The sequence below is a fragment of the Panthera leo genome, chromosome C2 (genome assembly GCF_018350215.1).
Source record: "Panthera leo isolate Ple1 chromosome C2, P.leo_Ple1_pat1.1, whole genome shotgun sequence".
Lineage (NCBI taxonomy): Eukaryota > Metazoa > Chordata > Mammalia > Carnivora > Felidae > Panthera > Panthera leo.
This window is the reverse complement of record NC_056687.1, coordinates 87,086,342-87,106,828: the sequence shown is the minus strand read 5'-3', so window position 1 is coordinate 87,106,828 and position 20,487 is coordinate 87,086,342. Positions and strand designations below refer to the sequence as shown.

At 45.1% G+C, this 20,487-nt stretch overlaps 1 protein-coding gene and 1 non-coding gene across 2 annotated transcripts in view; one reads left to right on the top strand and one right to left on the bottom strand.

Moving 5' to 3' along the window:
* The first annotated feature begins 264 nt into the window (after nt 1-264).
* Nucleotides 265-20,487, top strand: part of USP13 (ubiquitin specific peptidase 13) — a 117,827-nt gene continuing 97,604 nt past the window's right edge. Inside the window, exon 1 of the mRNA XM_042954765.1 lies at nt 265-496. Coding sequence (XP_042810699.1) covers nt 329-496 — 168 coding nt within the window. The 5' untranslated portion in view covers nt 265-328. The remainder of the gene's footprint in view (nt 497-20,487) is intronic.
* Nucleotides 19,480-19,637, bottom strand: LOC122199063. The gene has a single exon (XR_006193331.1). It is a non-coding gene; the product is annotated as a small nucleolar RNA SNORA81 (small nucleolar RNA).

The window sequence follows — 20,487 nt, the reverse complement described above, 5'->3', positions numbered from 1 at the left end:
CCCCCCGCTGCCGAGCCGGATCGGGGCGCAGGGCCCCTCTCCAGCGCCCCCTCCCCGGCGCGCTGCGGCTGGCGCTCCCCAGCGCCCCGCCTGACGCTGCAGCTGGGCCGGCGATTCGCCATTGGATTAAAAATAGCAGCGTCCCCCCCCCCCCCCCCACGCCCGCTCGTCCGCCCCAGGCCCCCGGTGCCCGTTCCCGCCCCGCGGCCCGCTCCGCCCGCCAGCCCCGGCTCGGCCCCGGTCGCCCGCGCAGCCCGCCGCCGCCGCCGCCGCGGGCAGATCCAGCGCTCCGGCTCGGCTCGGCTCGGCTCGGGTGCGCGCCGCGGCCATGCAGCGCCGGGGCGCCCTGTTCGGCATGCCGGGCGGCAGCGGCAGCAGGAAGATGGCTGCGGGAGACATCGGCGAGCTGCTGGTGCCCCACATGCCCACGATCCGCGTGCCCAGGTCGGGGGACAGGGTGTACAAGAACGAGTGCGCCTTCTCGTACGACTCCCCCGTAAGTGAGGCTCGGCGGCGCTCGCGGCGCCTCGGGGGAGGGTCGCGGTGCCAGCGGCCTGTGGCGGCCGCGAGCCGCGGAACTGGGCGGCACGTGAAGCCGGGGGAGAAGATGCGCAGTGGCAGCCGGGGGACCTCCTCCCGCGGCGGCGGAGTTGGCTCAGGGGCACTGCAGTTCGGAAAACACTTAGTGAGCGCCTGCTGCGTGCCGGGCGCTCCTTTCCCCGAGGCTGCTGCAGCTGAGCACTGGGTCGCCGAGGCTTAGCTCCGCCAGCCTTCCTAGGCTGACTGGGCCCCAGCTCCCAGCTGCCTGGCCCCGGCTCCCAGCTGCCTGGCCCCAGCCCCGCCACCGTTTGAAAGGTAGATCCAATGGAAGAGTTCCCTGATCTGAACTGCACGTTGCGGATGATTTGCGTCCTCCCCGGGGCGAGAGTGGAGAGCGGGCGGGTGGACCGCATCGATCCCCCGTAGACACGCACAACCCTTCTCTTTCTGGGACCGTTTGCTCTGCCCAGGGATTCCCGCTCCTGGACGATTCTGATTTCCTCGCTGAGCTTTTCTATCTCCACTTTGCATTGCTCCCCCACTCCTTTTCTTCCCGTTAGAATGTCACAGGAAACCTTCGGGTGCCTCCAATTGGGCAGCAGAAATAGGGGGTCTACGGGATTATTACGGTTCCTTTAAGTCTTTCCCCTTCCTCTTCTAAATGAGTAGCTGGGGCTGAGATGCATTAGTATAAATTATGAAAAGTTTAGTCGCGGGTTGTGACCTGAGGCTGGAGGGGGAAGTTACGACAGATCACCGCCTTCCACCCAGGGAGGTTGGTGGTGTTTTTCACCAGGTGGTATGTATATGTGTGACAAGGAAAAGGAGGGTGAATGTCCCTTTCAAGAGTCAGATGGGCTTCAAAGTGACTCAGCTGTCTGGCGTTTATCATGTCTTTTTGAGGACCAGGTTATTTTTATCCACCCACTTTAGATCTCATGTGTCACCGGCAGATCTCAATGCAACCGGGAGGTGCATTGGATTAGAGGGACTGAGGCAGGTTTCAAACAATAGTCTAACACATTTTATTCACATTATGTAGAGTATCGTTGGAGGGGGAAAAAAAAGAAAAACCAAATGAGAGGCCAATTTTCCAAAGTATCCTTTATTATCTGGTGGGTTGATATTGGCTGATGTCAGAGCATATTTGTTTGTTATACATTGGAGTCCCAGAATTAATATCCTCTCTCTAGGATATTTAGTTTTTCTTTTATGCTAATTTCAGATCATTTGGGGGATAAAAATTTTGCTTCTCGTTCATTATTTATTTTCTTTCAAAAAGGTCTAAGTGGAATGAGATGGTTGTATTTAATACTTACATATTGTGATCACACTACTTAAAGTGACTATCAGCGGTGTCATTAAATCCTGTTCTCCACAAAGTATTTGAAAATGCCATTTTCAGATTTTGTGTTTAGTGATGGGCAGGTTCCCATTAATAGCTCCTGAGGGTGGAGAGGGATGATGGTCTTCCCTAACTTAAGCAACTGACAGATTGTGAAGTCCAGGAAGAAGAGAGTGGCCTAGTCTTTCAGGATAGCACAACATGTAGAGTGGATAAAGCTACTTTTACTGTATTTGATCTGTGCTGCTCTTCAAATTCTTAAAACTTTGGTATTAAAAATCTTTACCACATTATATAGTATGTGGCAGGTGTGAAAAAAAAGCTGATTGTTTTAATTCACTTCCACAAAGAGTTACTGGGAGTTAACTGTGTGCCAAACACTATTCTAGAAGCATCGTGTCCAGTGTAAAATGATGATTTCATTCATGTCACAGTAGTTCCTTGGGGAGACTGGGCTTATTTACAAGGCTGATGAATCATTATATTTCATTATCTATGGGGAGAAAGAGAAAGAAGGTTTTATAACAAGTGATGTCAAAACACTATGTATGATAACGCAAGATCTTTCTCTCTGATACTGCTTCATCATGAATCACATACAGGTTCTTGAGCACCTACTGTGTGCCAGCTCCTACATGCTCAACTGTAAGAGCCAAACAGTTAAATCCACCGGTGCCAAACACACCAGAGGCTTTAATCTACAAGTGCCATAGGACTGTGGTAGAGGAAAGGCCAAAACCATGTGAGTAGAAAAAATTATCATCCCAGCATTGGATACTTTTGAAACTAGCCATAGGTAAAGAGGGATAGAAATAAAAAAGACCAACATGCAGTAAAGGTAAATCACATGGGCAGACACGTAAAGTGTGAATATGTTCTCCTTATTTGCCTGTGATGTATTGGGAAGAAAAAGATTGATTTAATAAGTAGTGAGGTCAGAACCAAGTAAGTAGAGAGTAGACGATGAGAGCCTTGAATACCTACAACAGGATCTTGATTTTATGTGGTCAGTTATGGAAAACTATAAGTTATGTGATTTAAAGTGGAGTTAGAGGAAGACTAAATTGGTCATTTTTTTATTATGTGTCTACTATGTCTCAGGCGTGGTGTGAACAACTTTGTTATTCCTCACCTGTGTGGGTATGAGGATTGGGTTGTACTGTATGGTAACATTTCAGTGTTCCTTCCTTTCCTTCCTGTCTTCTAGGACTTTGCACATGGCAGATACTTAGTAACACTTCTGGAATGAGTGAGAATTTGTTTTTTTCACCTACCAATTCATCCCAATTTCATCCCAGGCCCATCTTCTCACCTTGACCTACAGGTTCACCTCTCCATGACTTGGTTCATCTTGCAAGATGTGTAATGGGACCTTCCTGGAGAGTGAGGACTTTGCATCTTTATCCCCAGCTGCTGGTGCAGCATCTGGCATATGTATATGCCAGGAACTCAACTAATGCCTAGGAAATGTATGAATTACATGTGGTTATAGGTCCTGAAAATGCTGAGGATACAACATATAAGAAACAGTGTGAAAGGAATCATGTAGGATTATCATGTAAAATGTGGTGACTTTATTGACTGTGGGGGACAGATGTGAGAGAGAGAACCAGACTGGCAGGGTTTGAACCCAAGCTCTGTCTCCCAGCTGTGTAACTTGTCTGTGGTCCAGTTTCTTCCTTTGTAAAATGGGGGCAATAATAGAACCTACCTCATGGAGTTGTTTTGTGGATTAAATAAATTAATATGTGAAGAGTGCCTGGCCAAGTAGTAATCACTATGGGAAGAAAAGAAAGAGATAAAGAGAGTCAGTCACGGGTTGTAAGCCCAAGTGTTTGTCTTCAGAGTTATATAGAAAGGTTGGTGTGGTTAAGTGAAGACATTGGTCCGCACTTTTCTCACAAGCCTTCATGGACCACCATATAAACTCTACTTCTCTCCTTGGTTGTCGAATCCCTCATTCATCTGCATACACTCTGTCCTGCCTCCCCTCAGCTTCTAGGTTGCCAGCTCTGGGGAGGCCAGTCTCTGGGTCTCCAGTGGCTAAGACTCATATTTCCTTTCCTGGAGCCACCTTCCTTTCTTGATCATCTTCGGGAGTCTTTCTCAGCCTTCCCTTTCTACTTGAGACTTCATCCCTTTCTCTGAAGCCCATTTTACTTAGAGTCTATGTCATACAACAGAGCAGTTAGTTACAGTCTGTCTTCCATAGTTTGTCATCACTTCCTTCTCTTTTCACTTAACTGGAAGTTTTTTTTTTTTTTAATTTTTTTTTTTTCAACGTTTTTTATTTATTTTTGGGACAGAGAGAGACAGAGCATGAACGGGGGAGGGTCAGAGAGAGAGGGAGACACAGAATCGGAAACAGGCTCCAGGCTCCGAGCCATCAGCCCAGAGCCTGACGCGGGGCTCGAACTCACGGACCGCGAGATCGTGACCTGGCTGAAGTCGGACGCTTAACCGACTGCGCCACCCAGGCGCCCCTTAACTGGAAGTTTTAAAACATCTGCTAGATGTGAAGCTTTTTGCCAAGCTTTAGGAATAGGGACAAGGAGGGCCACTCTTGTGCTATGTCCCTTCCCCACCTGTCTGGATGTGGAGGGCTTATCTTATGCCTTGTCTTAGGTGGGGTCAACTGAAAGACTGAGACAGGAGCTTAGCATGGGCAGTTTATTTTGGAAGGGTATCCCAGGGAACATAAGAGGAAGAACGTCCAAGGGAATAATAACAAAAGGAAAAAGGGAAAGCCAATCCAAGAGTGAGTTATGGAGCCCGCTGCCGCAGTGGACCACTGGTGCTCAATCCAGCCAGGGACTCCCTGGGGAACTGTTGAATGTATCTCAGTGTCCTCCGCCTGGGACATGGACGAGGGGAGTGTTTATCCACTGGCTCCCGTGGTCTGTTGATCAAAGGTGCTCCAGGAGTGAAATGCTCTCACTCTTCGAGGTTTGTATTTGTGCCAGAGGGGCTGAGCAGGCTTCCCAGCACCAGCAGCTGCTGAGAAGAGAGAGGTCTCAGGCCACACCTGCTGTGACAAGCAGCTGCAGAGGTGGCTCGAGAGGATGTGAGAGTGCCTCATTCCTCTCCTTCCCTTCCAGCATCAGCATTATTTTGTCAGAGGGATCTTGTTTCCCATTCTCTGAAGCTCTGAGGCCCCTTGGTGACGTTAGGGGTTGCTGGTGCTCCACATTCCTGAAAGTCTTTGTAAAACTCTGGGGAACTGGGGCCTCATGGTAGGGGCTATTTTACATATCCATTGGGAAAGGCTTTGCGATCCTTTACTTGTAGGAACAGTTCCTGTTAGGGACTCACTGTGTGCTGCCTTCCAGGCAATGAGACTTGTCATCATGGTGGTTACTGTAGGGGAAAAATAATTTGGGATCTGTGTAGAAAACTCCTCCTCCTAAGGGATCAACAGATACAAGATAGTAAAACATTTATTTTTTCCTCTTTGAAGATATAAACAAACTAATTCTAATCAGGTTTACATATTAAAAGTTCCTTTCTAAAAGCAACTAACAAAAACATTTTTTTTAAGTTTATGTATTTATTTTTGAGAGAAAGAGAGAGAGAGAATCCCAAGCAGTCTCTGCACCAGCAGTGGTGAGCCCAAAGCAGGGCTTGAACTCATGAACCGAGAGATCGTGACCCGAGCCGAAACCAAGAGTCAGATGCTTAACCGACTGAGCCACCCAGGCGCCTCTAAAACATTGTTTTATAGCAATGATTCTCAAGATTCTTGACCCCTGTATACTCAGATATTTTCAAGGACCCCAAAGAGATTTTGTGTGGTTTCTATTTATATTTACCATATTAGAGATTAAGACAGAAAAATTGAAAACAACTTCCACTCTGTTAGTTATTAGGCTGATGATGTCATCAGATGTCATGTAGTCTTCTGAAAAATGCCCCTGTACGCTCAGGATAGAACAGGAGTGAAAAAGGCAGATAAGTTCATGTCATGAAAATAGTTTTGACCTTGTAGATCACTAAGGGTTTGGGGGCATGACAGGTCATACTTTGAAAACCCAAGATCTAGAGTTTAGGTAAGAAAAGTACAACTGGCTGCTTCAGTAACACATCTCACCTGTGTTGTGGCTTTTATGGGTTTATGTTTTCACATATGTGGGGATTGAATAATTGATTGTTAATCTTAGCTCAACTATAGAAGTCGTATGTGTCACGTACATTATTTTTTAAACTCATGCCCATTTTTTTGAAGCAAATTAAAATGTAGAGAATTTGACTCCTTTAGAAAAAAATTACAGCTACTTTGCTGGGAATTGTTGGCCTTTTTGGAGATGAGAATACCTTATTCTTCTGTGAGCGTCACTGTAATGTGATCTGGCTGGGCTGTTTCTCTGAGAACCTAAAATTTTAGCACCCTGTTTTTTTCCTTTGGCCACTGGCTGGGAGATTTTTGTCCTCTTTTGCCGGGAAAGGGAAGGTCTGCCCGCCAGGACTTGGGGAGCAGGGAACTGAGTGGGAGGAGAGCGCGAGGGTGGTCTTGGCATCTGGTTGTTGGATACTGGCTGGATACGGTCTCCCGGTCCTCAACCCGTTTTGTTAAGCCATCTCCCATGTTGTAGGGGCTGGGAACCTGGGCACTACAGTTGCCAGAATCCTTTGACAGGAGGATTCTGATTTCGGTTCTGCCAGCGAGAGTTTCAGAAGAAGCTGCTACTGCTATTGCAGCAAAGGCACATACCAGATGTGGGATTTTCATCAGCTTCGGAGTATCCGTCTGGGACTCAGAGCTACCTCAGCCATGGGGGAGCTGGGATCATCTTTGCAGTTACTTAAGATGCTTGTGCATCTTGATTTCCTGAACATGAATGGTGGTTTCTTTGACCTTGGCTCTCACAGCTCCAGCCATGATTGTTATGCAAACCTCTAATGCCCTGTGTTAAACGCCTCCCTGCCTGAAATACCTAGAATAGTTGGTATTTTGGGTCTACATCTGGACTGATAGACATACATTACACATACACCTCTAAGTCTCCATGTATTCAGAATGGAACCCTTATTCCTACCTGAACTCCTTGTCCCACAGACCCGACTGCTGTGTTTTTACCTGCTTCAGAGAATAAATCTCCAGGGGTTACCAGTGTGGGAGGCACCACTGGGAGTGGAGGAGGGATTTGGGTTTCTGACTGCTTACCTGGATGGATTTCCAAACCTTCCTTCTCCCTTTTTCTTTTTTTTAAATGTTTGTTTATTTTTGAGACAGCACAAGCAGGGGAGGGGCAGAGAGAGGGGGACAGAGGATCCGAAGCAGGCTCCCACGAGCCTGATGTGGGGCTTAAATGAAGTCGTATACTCAACTGACAGAGCCACCCAGGCGCCCCCAAACTTTCCGTCTTGTTTTACCCCTTGTTTCACCCCAGTTTCCAGAGTTACCTGGAGCTTCCAGTTGTGGAGCCTTTTGGAAATTCAGGGGTATATGTAAGATAGGGTCTTGGTTTTCTCTGTTGCAGGCCTAGGGTTCAGCTTTGTCAGCTCGTCTTAGTCTTTTAGTGCTTCTCCATCTTCAGTCCTGTTTCTATGGTTTATGTGTTTAAAAACATAATATTTTGCGGGGTGCCTGGGTGGCTCAGTTGGTTAAGTGTCTGACTTTGGCTCAGGTCATGATCTCACAGTTCGTGGGTTCAGGCCCTGCATCGGACTCAGCACTGACAGTGCGGAGCCTGTTTGGGATTCTCTCTTTCTCTGTCTCTCTCTACCCCTCTCTGATTTGTGCTTTCTCTCTCTTTCAAAAATAAATACACTTTAAAGAAAATAACATTTTTACAGTTCTTTTCTTTGGGTTTCAGAAAGGAGTGAATGGATTTATTTGTGTAATCTGCCCCATGTACGCTAGAATCCCACTTTTCCAAATGAGTAATGAAGAAGTCATTTCCTATCTCTTTTTGGCTGCCATTAATTACCTTTTAAGTTGTATCGTTTTTAGAGTTCAGGAGTGTAAGGGACGATGCTGATCCTGTCAGGGAGCCTTTTGGGAAAGTTTTTGTTCTCAGTTGTAATGAGTCTGGACATCTGTGCAACTCCGAATTCTCTTTCCACTCCCCTGTGTTGTCCTTCTGTGGGCTGGAGCTCCGTAAAGGTGCTGCACTTCATTTAGGGCCACAGGCTAGGAGATGTACAATATTATCAACTCTGCCTCCCTCTCCCTCTCCTGCTTTTAAAGAAACTGTGAAATACACATAACATAAAATTTGCCATCTTCACCGTTTTTAAGTCTGCTGTTCAGTAGGCCTTAGGTACGTTCACACTGTTGCGAAACCATCACTACCAGCCATCTCTGGAACTCTTCATCTTGCAAAACTGAAACTCTGTCCCCCCCTTAAACAATAACTCCCCATGCCCCATCCTCCCAGCCTCTGGCAACCTCCATTTTATTTTCTGTTTCTATGAATTTGCTCTAGGTCCTGTATCTAAGCAAGATCACACGGTCGTTATCCTTTTTGACTGGCTTATTTCACTTGCCGTAATGTTTTCAGGGGGTGTTCATGTTGTAGCCTGTGTCACAATTTCCTTCCCTTTTAAAGCTGAGTAACATTCCAGTGTATGTGTATAATGCATCGTGTTTATCCATTCACGTGCCACTGGACACTTGGGCTGTTCCCACTCTTTGCCTGTTGTGTGTAATGCTGCTGTGGACATGGTGTGGTTCCCATTAGAGACCAGGTTCTGGTGTAGGCTCCTCTCTTATCCTCGGCCCAGGCCCAAGCCCTCATCATCTCTTGCCTGGACTCTTGCGCAAGAAGCTTCTTCACTGACTACTTTGCCTCCCTTCCAGTCTGCCATAGTGCACTCAGTTTTTCTAAAACATGGGTCTTACCATGCCATTTCCCTGCCTAGATGTTTTCAAAGCACCATTGAGACTTTCCTAACACAGCACCTCAAATCAGTTTACCAAGTCGATCCAACTTTCCCTGCCAGTGTTGTTACTTAGCACCCGCCCTCTACTTACAGTCCCTTTGGCCAAGGGACTTTGCCTTCTTCACACGCTCCATGCTTTCAGCACTCCATGTGTTGGCTTATGCTCCTCCCTTGGCCTGGAATGGCTTCTCCCAACCTCTCACCCCCCTGGGAAAACCCCACTGATCTTTAAAAACCAGCTTGGTTGTTCTCTGTGAGGCCCTCACCACTGCCCCTCCTCCCTCCAGCTGAGTTAGACACTTGTTTTCCTGTGCTTTCAAAACACCCTGTACATCTCCATCATGGTTGGGATACTGCTTGTCGAGGACATGGAACAGTTGGGGTCTTAGAGAATTAAAGGGAAAAGAGAAGACAGAAGACTGTGCCGTTTGTAGACCTGTGCTAGTCATGCTGCATCTGTCCCTTTTTTTCCCCCTATTTTTTAAGAATCATGAGCATATCTTTTGGAATAAAAAAATGTTATTAAAATTAACCAATACCATATATTATTCTGTCATATTATAATCTGAAAAGTTGTAAGCTTGACCCTTGTCAAGCTAGGGAAAATTGTCTTGGGTACTTGCTGAGTGTTTTGTGTGTTGTGATTCTAGATGCCACAGGGATCTTGGTAGAGGTGTTCACACATGGTGGCCCTGAGGGAAGTGACAGGAGGGCTGGTCTCTGTGGATGTAGCCCAGGCATCTGTGCTGCTGCTCACGTCCCGTATTGTAGGCCGTCAGCCCAGGACTCCCCTTGTCCCGTGCATAGGGAAGATGGGGACAAGAGCAGCTATTTTTAGGGCTGGAACAGGAGGTCAATACAATAATGACAAGAATTGAATGAATCTGAACGTGCCTGCAGACTAGAGATGTTGCTTGAGGTGCACAATAGTATGTGCTTCCTGTGATGAGATTAAAAATAGAATGTTTTGGGGGCACCTGGGTGGCTCATTCAGTTAAGTGTCCGACTTACGATTTCAGCTCAGGTCATGATCTCGCGGTTCATGAGTTCGAGCCCCACATTGGGCCCCACACTGACAGTGCAGCGCCTGCTTGGGATTCTTTCTATTTGTCCCTTCCCTGCTTGTGCTCCTGGGCTTTCTCGCTCTCTCTCTCAAAATAAATTAATTAATTAAATAAAAGTTTTGTGTTAATTAGCAAGCATTAATACTTACTTAGAACCTACAATGCATGTGGCACTGCCCTGGGAGAGTTTGAGTATTTAGGAGGGAAACAGGACCACAGTAAAGATGGGTATGGCATGGATGTTTCTAGCATGGTGGAATATGAGTGCCAATTTTGTGTATCTGTTAGGTGTCAAACACGGTACTGGATAATTTTATATACATCTCATTTAATTACAGTAGTAACTGGCTTGTAAATTATAACTACTATTGTTACTCTATTTTACAGAAGAGGAAACTGAGAGTCAGAGAGGTTAGGTAGCTTGTTCAGGGACTTGTTCAAAGACTGGTATATGACACAGAAGTGACTTAAGCCCTGATGTGTCAGGAGGTTAGACCCTGCAGCACTAAATAGGGTATTTAAGTTTTAAATAACATGGCACTTGTAATGTATGGAGATTTCAGACATGAGAATGAATAATCAGTAAAATCTGGCAAAGTTACTGGTCTGGACACCTGGATGGGATCTGAAAAAGTGGCATTTTGTGGGAGGAGGGGACCGAGGCACGGAGCTGGGACTGAGTTCCGCACACATGTAAGGAAGAGGGGGAGACTGGAAAGCAGGACTGAATCCTCTGTGGGTTGTAATGGTGGGTCTTGTAAGGTTAGGCCGGATGGGCTGGCCAGTTATGAGCTAGGGGACAGTGGTTATTTGCTGTGGCTGTCCTGGAAGTGGAGTGATAAGCGAGGTTGAGAGGTGGGGAGAGCTTGAACGCGAATCGAGCTAGGGCTCCTGTAGTTTTGGGGGTGGGTACTTTCATTGGGGTGATGACAGTGGGGCTAGAGATGGCAGGGTGGCGGGAACAAACTCAGAAATTTTGATCAGTGTAGCTTAGTGACCGAATATGCGGTGGGTGAAGGCGTGGAAGGAGCTGGAGGTGACTTCAAGGCCTGGAGCCTGACAGAAGGAGTGCATCAAAGGCATACATGAGGTAGGTGAGATGGTCAGTCAGGTGGGGGAGTACTGCGTGGAGAAACTCAGGAGCTTGGGGCCCTGTGTCCTCCAGGAATTAGAAATTTGAACAGATAATCACGTTGCACGAGCAGTCATAGATGGAATACATGCAGACTTTACTGTTTTATGAAATAAAATCGCTAGAGTAAATCTGCCCCATATGGACTCCATGGGCGATTGGCCTAGAGGAGAATAGCTCTTGTGAGTTGCACTTATGGAAACTTTCTCCTAATCAAACCAAAGGTTGCTTTTTTGGTCTTGGTTAATTTTTTGAGTGTGGCTATACAGTGGTGACCAGGACACAGATGTCTCTGTCCCAGCAGCTGTTAGAAATAGGCTTAGGGGCACCTGGGTGGCTCAGTCGTTTTAAGGTCCAACTTTGGCTCACGTCATGACCTCACGGTTCGAGCGACAGAGTCCTGCATGGGACTGCACTGACAGTATGGAACCTGCCTGGGATTCTCTCTCTCTCTTCCTCTCTCTCTCTATCCCTTCCTCTCTCTCTCTCTCTCTCTCAAAAATAAATAAATGAACTTAAAAAAAAAAAGAAATAGGCTTGGTGGTCTATTAGTGGGATTCGTGGATTGACTGGCCAAGAGGAAAGAGGAGCAGGCAGGGGTCAAGGGTGAAAGTAATTCACCTATTGTATCCTTTAGGTACAGCTGCTGAATTGCTCGTTTGGACGTGCCATTTAGGTAGGTTCTGCCACTGAGTCTCCAGCCTGAAGTTTTGGAAGGAGCCCCAGCTGATGTGCACTATATGTCTAGGCCTGCAGCGGGATCACTGACAGATCCAGCCTAGTGGCCGGACATCAGTTGATGAGGGTGGGTGAGCCGTGGGGCTGCCAAAGCCTGCAGCTGCTTCGCCAGGGTCTTGGACCCCAGCACGTTGGGTGTTGCTGCTGTCTGGTCAGGGAGCTGTCAGCCTGGAGCAGCCATCTCCCGGGGACCCCAGCCGTTCTTCCGAGTTTGGGAAGTGGAGATGGCGGGGCCTGCCGAAGCCTCTCTTCTCCCCTTCAGGACAGCATGGCAGAACACCTGGCACAAGCCACCTACTCGTGTGCTCTCCTTTGCCTGCCCGGTCTGCTTTCCTGGAATGAAACAGCTTTGGTAAAAAAAAAAGAAGAAACTGCTCTTTTCTCCGAGCTCCCGTGGTGGCGTGTGCTTACTGACAGCTGCCCACCTAGCTCCTGCCACCAAAACAGCATCTGCTTCTCTGTTGCACCAGGCAGCATGTGGAGGGCCAGACTGGCCTGGGTTCCACCCCTCCCCCCTGCACTGTTACTACTGAGTAGCAGCATGACTTCAGCTGGTGCCTTACTTTCATTGAATTTCGCCGGGCCTTTGTCTCTGTAGTTCCTACCTTGCAGGGTTGTTATAAACATGGCTTCCCATTAAACCTACTTAATGTTATCTACCTCTCTAGTGGGATTTCGTGGCAGGGATCCTTCTGAGAAGAAGGTGAGATGGGAATTTATAGGGTCTTGGGGTTGCCAAGGAGAGACATCCCGTACTTGGCAATTCTGCATGAGGTTCTGCCCTACAGCAGAAGCCTTGGACATGAATGTGTGCTGGCTTCCTTGGGCGGCGGGTACTCTGTTCAGCAGTATTATACTCAAATCCAGCTCATAGTGATGGGCTTTTATGGGTTCTCCTGGAAACCTAATCCTCACATTTAATAGAGTTTGTCAGGGGAAATGCATCCTGAAGAAAGCCATCTCTTTTTAAAAATGAGAAGAAATGAGTATAAAAGGTTTTTACCTTTGACAAGGTAGTTTCACATTTTCTCTTCTTGTGTGTCAGCTGGGAACTACTTAGGTGGATCGTGGCTTCAGTTTAGCACTGCTGAGGACGCTCACCTCAGTGTCTTCACTCTGATGATTTTTACTCTGCCTATGTGTCCTATGAGCATCATGGTAGCTGCTCCACAGGCCTTGCCCTAACCCTTCCCCAGCCGTTCTGGTGACAGCATCCTCATTGCTCCAAATACCCAGAGCAAGGATTTGGTTTTATCCTTAGGAAAAAAGTTAATACATGATGCTTCAGTGGAACAGTAAATTTGTGGTGTGTCAGAACATAGCTCTTTGAACTCTGCCTTTAGCTGTCTGGGTTGGCTGCATGGCTCTGAGGCATACGTGGGAGCCCTCTGCAGAGAGGAAAACGTCAAAGTGGGAGCAAACTGGAAGAATCATCACTGCATCAACATTTCTAGTTTTTCTTAACACTTCACGGCTACAAGCATGATTTATCGATGTTCAGCAGAGAGACCTACACTCTCCTGGGATTATATGCATTTGGTGTTTTCTACTTAATTTATTTGGATAATTTTATTTCAGTGGATTTGCTGTTGGAAGCAAGGTTTTATAGTTTGCAAATATTGCATTCTGGAAGTTCTGTTCTACTGGTGAACTATTTTTTGACAGTGCTTTTTTTTTTTTTTTTTTTACCATCACATTTCTGCTTTCTGTGGATTGCATGCTGGCTGCCCTTGCTCTGGAACCTTGTTTTACTTTCTTATTGCACATTTGTTTTCCATCTGCCTGTACTTAGTTTTTGCACTTACAAACTCTTGTCTGTTTGTTTTGCTCTAGAAGCCAGAATGTATTGGGAATCTGTGCTCTGGTCATTGGAATATTTATATCTACCATTCAGATATATGGAAGTACCTGCGGGGCAGAGTTAATAGACAGGTGGTTGCTTGATGGAAGCAAGAGTTGAGCAGAGAGAGGTGGGTAGTCTTACGAGTCTAAGAGTTAAAACAGGAACTGTCCTTGATCCTGCTCTTTCCCACAAACCCCTACAATCTAATCCATCTTCTTTGCTTAAGGGTTCTATCCTAAAATTATAACCTGCATCTGCCAAAGTTTCCCCATCTCTGCTATGAGTCCCCTTCCCTGACCTCCTGCCACCTCCCCCAGGCTAAGCCACCATCTTGCCTTACTTAGTTAGACAAGGACTGTCTAAAAGAACTTTCTGTGATGATGGAGTTGTTCTGTATCTGCACTGTCCAATATGGTAAGCCCTAGCCACATGTGGCTATTGAGCACTTGAAATGTGGCCAGTGTGTTTAAGAAACTGAACTTTTAATTTAACTTAATTTAGATCTAAATATTCACATGTGGCCAGTGGTAGCGTGGGTCTAGATTGCATAGCCTCATGACCATATACTCTCTTGACCCCCACCCTATAGATCCCTCCGGTAGCCAGAGTGATCTTTTAGTAGGATTAAATGTCATCAGAGCACCAACTATGCTTCTCTCTCTCTCTCTGCTGAATAAACGCCTCCTGCTCGACACCCCACCAACTTCTCTTGCCCCCAGAGAAGGCATCACAGCTTCCTTCTCTTTTGTAGCTGTTTTGCCCTTCACACAGACGATCTCTCAATCTCCCTTCTGTAAACATGCATGGTGTCTACCTGAGCTGGGGTACAGTGTCCTTGATTTGTTTCATTTTTTTTTTGTAATCACATTCTCATCTGTCTCCTTGAGATTATATTCCTCATCACCTCTTTGTGTGTTCCCAAATTTCCTTACCTACAGCTTTTGAAATAATCTCTTAGTTTTTTCAGGTCACACTTTTATTGTGAGTTGCAAGAAGATACAGACTCTTAAAGCTATGAAGTTGGTTGTTAAAGCCTAAGGAAAGCTTGGGTTAAGAAAAGGGAGCATTTGTTCTATTATGTGTACGTACATTTGGTTCTAAACATATTTAATTAAGAAAAATTTTATTGTTTTTTACTATTAAAAAATGAATCAATTAATTTTTTTAATGTTTATGTATTTTTGAGAGAGAGAGAGAGTGAGCTGGGGAGGAACAGAGAGAGAGGGAGACACAGAATCCAAAGGGGGCTCCAGGCTCCAAGCTTTCAGCACAGAGTTTGATGCAGGCCTCAAACTCAACGAACTGTGAGATCATGACCTGAGCCGAAGTCGGACATTTAACCAACTGAGCCACCCAAGTACCCCTGAATCAATTTTTTTTGAGAGCTTGAGAGAGAGCATGTGTGGGGGAGGGGCAAAGGGAGAGGGAGGGAGAGAATCTCAAGCAGAGTGTGGAACCTGACATGGGGCTCGATCTCACAAACTGTGAGATCATGACCTGAGTTGAAGTCAAGAGTCAGATGCTTAACCAACTGAGCCGTCCAGGTGCCCCCAAAAAGGAATCATTTTTTCTGAAGAAAAATGAGAAAATGCCAAAAGACAACATGAGGAAAGCAATCCCACATTATCTCTTCATGCTGAGATAACATCGCATGCCGCGTAGTGCATGCGTGTTGTGTCCATTGTAACGTCATATGCAGGTTTGTTACCTGCTTCTTTCACTCAGAAATACCATGTGCTTTTCCTATATCAGGAATTACTCATTACAAATCAATTTTAATGGCTGAGGAGTGTTATATTTCATGAATGTACCATATACTTGGGCATTCAGGTTATTTCCTTTTAGTGTTACAAGCAGCTTGTCAGTTGATTTCTTTTTCTTTGCTTTTAAAAAAATCAGTGTTCTAGAAAATACTGTGTTGTCCTTTTCATCTGCCTTTTGCATGCGTGTGTGAGTCACAGTCTTCCTGGGTGTTAGTATGTAATTTGTCCTGGACGTGGATTTGTTGTGACTCCATCTACCTACATCATGTTTCTCTTTGCGGCAATGACCGCTTGTTTTCCACACTGTTCAGTGGTTATAAAAACAAGTGTTACGCAGCGACTCTGTTTCCTGAGTGCACTGTTCACACAGGCTCACTCTCCCTTCCTGTCTTCCAGCGGAGGCTGGTCTCCAAGTCTCTAAGAACACACCATCGTAAACAAAGTTCTCTGAACACCTACTGATTGACAATGTGGTGTATTTTTATTTAAAATGACTGTTCACTTGCTATTCTGAAAACATGTAACCTTGACCTTTATATTCACCTCAGTTTTAATATTCTTTTAAATGGCAGCGGTATAAAAAAAAGGTGACTTCGTTCTTGATGTTACTTCTGAATGGCATGTAGGATAATACAATGTAAAGTAATAAATGAACAGCTATGTATCCATCGTATTTATATTGACATGCTTTGAAGAGTGCAATTAAACAACATATGGGCTTCTAATGTTGCTCCTCTCTCTTACTTTGATTGTGAGGTGGGAGAATTGTCATGGGAATCATTATAGAACTTCAGAGAAGCCCTGAGTGGTATTTCTTGACTTCCTTGTGAATTCAGGTTTCTAAATTAAGTCTTACACATTGGTCACATTTCTGTTTAGTGCATCATGAAAATGCTAATTAGAATCTTATTTAGCTAAAAACATGCAGGGAAGCGCATATTGGTCATTCTGGGCTGGGTGACCTCTGGAAGCAGGGGCCAGATAGGGTCCAAGGTGGGATAGGGTGTGGACATGGCAGCCACAGTCCTGAAGAGCCAAGGAGGCTGGCTTGGTCACAGAAAGTAAGAGAGCTGGGGTAATGGGGTTCAAGTGTCCAAGCTGCTAAGGGCTTGACTTTAACCAAACAAACCTGAAAACCTAGTGTTCCTGCAGGTGCCTGAGGCTGTTTTTCTTTAAAAAAAAATTTTTTTTAATGTTTTTTTATTTCTGAGACAGAGAGAGACAGAGCATGAGTGGGGGAAGGGCAGAGAGAGAGGGAGACACAGAACCCAATGCAGACTCCAGGCTCTGAGCTGTCAGCACAGAGCCCAATGCGGGGCTCGAACTCACAGACTGTGAGATCATGACCTGAGCCGAAGTTGGTCACTCAACCGACTGAGCCACCTGAGGCTGTTTTTCTATGCACGGTCATCTGTTTTCTTTTGGTGATCCTCATTGTTTAGTGACTTGAGATGGAGCCTGTGCTCTGAAGTGTTTTAAATCCAAATCAGAAGGACACTGAGGATCAGTTTGAGAGAGAGACTAAACTATGTAGCCGAGTGAGAGATAACTACACAAACTTTTCCACTCATTCCATATGTTTGTTCAGTTCTGCTCTGCACCAGAGAGTACTGTTGTTGGAATTTAGTAATGAATGTGACATGATTTCCCTACCCTTAAGGAGTGAACGTGTGATTCAGCATCTGAACATAGTGGCCTCAAATGAAGGAAGCATGGGTTTCTCACAGCTGTAGATTTCAGTGAGCGAGATGCTAACGGTTCTGAAATAAAAACGGATTTGAAGGTCAGGACCGGCAGCACTGGGTGAGGAGTCAGGAGATGTGGTCATGGGCAGAGGCTGGCAGGTGGATAAGTGGACAGGTGTGGAATCGGGGGTGCTTGTACAGTCGTGAAGGCATCATCGGTGTGTGTAGCTAGTTTTGATGTGGGCTGCTCTGAAGGCTTGGTGTCTCTGAAGGTCCTTGAAGTCACACTTCACCATGACACATTCTTAGAACTGCCCTGTTCCAGAACTGGGCAGTTCTAAGAATGGGGTGTGGACATGGCAGCCACTAGCTCTAGACCAATGCTACTCAAGTGTGGTCAGCTGACTGGTGCCAAGAGATAAGTACAAACATTGAGAGTAAGCACTTAGTAATTTCTATAGCAACTTGACATTGTAGCCACATCCAAGCATGTGAGCAGTGGATTAGTTTGTTTGGACAGCATATAGACCCGTTTGGGTTTTGTGGGACTTACATGTGGGAGTAAGTTCATATCTGGCTGAGCCAGGGACTAGTCATGTGCAGTGGGACCACATATCTTTCCTTAATGAACAGAAACAAAAGAAAACACAACAGAAAACAACCTGGTTCTTCATGACAGTAGTTTGACAAACACCTCTTTAGACCAAGCTCAAAGGTAACAGGAGGTAAGGCTGTGAGTCCCAAGGTCAAGAGCTTAAATATAAAACATTGATCACATTCCAGTTTCATTTTGGGTCTTGGTCAATGAACAGACTTCCCTTCTTCTCTTCTCTTTCCTCCCTGTCATCAGCATGTATTTTTTTTCATGAACATTATTTTTCTGTGCAAATTATACACAATTCTATACTTATGTTCTGTGTACATTACACATATTTCGTAATATGTCATTTTAAATAACATCATAGCATTTTGCTTTGTTTATGTGCCACATATTTTAGCTCCTTTGTTTGGGAGCTCTTTTTCCTATTATAAACAGTGTATCTATGAATATTTTGTGCAAATTAGCTTTCTTTTCTCTTTATTTTGGTTTCCTGAAGTCTGTACCCAAAGGAGAAATACTGTGTCAGAGAGTCACAGTTGGATTGATCTCTAGAAGGATGGAACCGATTTATACTGTGAGACTCCATCCAGGTTTTCTCTGTGGCTTCAGGCTTTGTAGATTTCATACTTTCTGCTGGTTTAGTAGGCATATACTTGCCCTGAGATTTTTTTTAATGTTTTTAAGTTTATTGATTTATTTTGAGAAAGACAGAGATAGCGCAAGTTGGGGAGGGCCAGAGAGGGAGACAGAGAATCCCAAGTATGCTCCACACTGTCAGCTTGGAGCCCGATGTGGGGCTCGAACTCACAAAACCGAGATCACAACCCGAGCCGAAACCAAGAGTCTGACACTTAACTGACTGAGCCACCCAGGCGCCCCCCCCGAGATTGTTTTACCGTGCTTATTACTTCAGGAGGTAGTGAGGATGTGATGATTTGATTTTAATATTTTCTCACAGTTAAAACTAAATGATCTTAAAAGAAAAACTTACCAAGTTGAACCTGAATGCTGACGTCTTGTGACTTTATCAGTTTTTACATAGCTTGGATATAAACTTTTCTTTGTTGTACTTCTCATCTTTCCTGATTCTGTGATAATTGGTTTTCTATTTGTTTCATTATATTATGTGGTATAAAACTTGTTCATTAGTGTTTACATTTTTATACTCAATTATGCCATCTTCCTCTCCTGTATTTTCATGGCCAGAAATTATTTCCCTCTCATAAGTGGGATAAAATATGCTATTCTGCTCATTTCTAGCTTTTTAAATGCTTATCTCTTGGAGCTCTCTGGACCTTATTACATACAGTGTTTGGCATAAGATGTGGATCTAGGTTAATTTTATTGTATACTGGTATCTAACTTCCCCAATAACTTTTATTAGTGATTTCCCCTTATTTTTGTGTTTCTTGTGGTTTGACATATATTAAGCAGTTACCATAGAATGTGTTTTTGGAATCTCTATTCATATGCTACCATTTATTTAAAATATTAATGCAATATATATGAATTTCATTTGTAATCTGTTTAAAAAAATTTTTTTTTTGAGACAGAGAGAGAGCATGAACAGGGGAGGGACAGAGAGAGAGAGGGAGACACAGAATCTGAAGCAGGCTCCAGGCTCTGAGCTGTCAGCACAGAGCCCGACGCGGGGCTCAAACCCACAGACTGTGAGATCATGACCTGAGCCGAAGTCGGACGCTTAACCGACTGAACCACCCAGGCGCCCTGTAATCTGTTTTAATAAGCACTCTACCACTATGACTTGAGAAAAGTATTATTTTGTATTCTGCCCTGATATTCTTTGAGTTGTATTTCATTGTTCGTTGGTAGTTTTCTAACAATGACTTTTTTCTTTAAACATTAAAAAAATTTTTTTTCTAAAGACATATTGCATCAAATCTTGAGACGAAAGACATTAAGAGAGAGGCCCCCAAGTCTTCACAATCTAGTGCAGTGTGTGTACTCTGCCAACATTATTACAAAAACCAAGATGTGATCCTAGTTTCCGCAGTTTTGACACAGTGCTTATATGAAAGAAGGTCCTGCCCGATTTCATGGCTGCACTCTTGGCCACAGGAAGGCAAGTGCTTTACGGGTATTTTCCGGGGCTGTAATCTTAGTGGGGGCTTGGCTGGTTAATGAGAGCACGAGGTTGAGGGTTTGAAAACTAAGAATCAGTTAGCTCAGCTCTGATCCCAGGCTCTAAAACTATTCTCTGTGCTTTGCTCACAGAGGAAACGGGAGGGATAGACTTGTCAGCATACACTGGTCATCATTAATGAAAGAAGCTGTTCAGAGCATATGGCATGGAGTACTGTCTTTGTATGCAAAAGAAAGTGTCTTATAGGGCCACTGTTTAGACATTAATAAGGCAGGAGGGAAGAAAACGTTAGACCATTAGACTAAAGTGTGTGTTTGTTCCGTATGGGGTAGCTTTGAGGGGGTTTGTGTCTCACTGTGTCCTGAAGCTTTCGTACTGCTGGCAAGTCCTGTGGGCAGTGCCTCCATCTCAGAGCCCCTAGTGGACAGGCACATACTGCTTCAGAGGCCAGCATGTGTCAGATGGAGGAGACCCATGGATGTTTGTAATAGAATCCTTTCCTATGTGGGACCATTTGTCTGTGAGTGCTGAAGCATTTTCCTCTCTGATTATCGACTTTGTGACAGTATCAAGTGACTCCAGACTGAGAACGAATGTTTGGGGTATATTAAATTTTTATCAAATTTCCCAAGAAGTCAAGAAGTCTTGGCAATGAAATTAGCAAAGACCTTGTGATTATTTTAGAGATTACTTTATAAACTCTTGCATTATATAGCTATTGTGTATTTTTTTTCTCCAGAAAAATGCTGCACTTGAACGTTTTTCTTCCTCTGCTTGCTGGTTTCTTGGT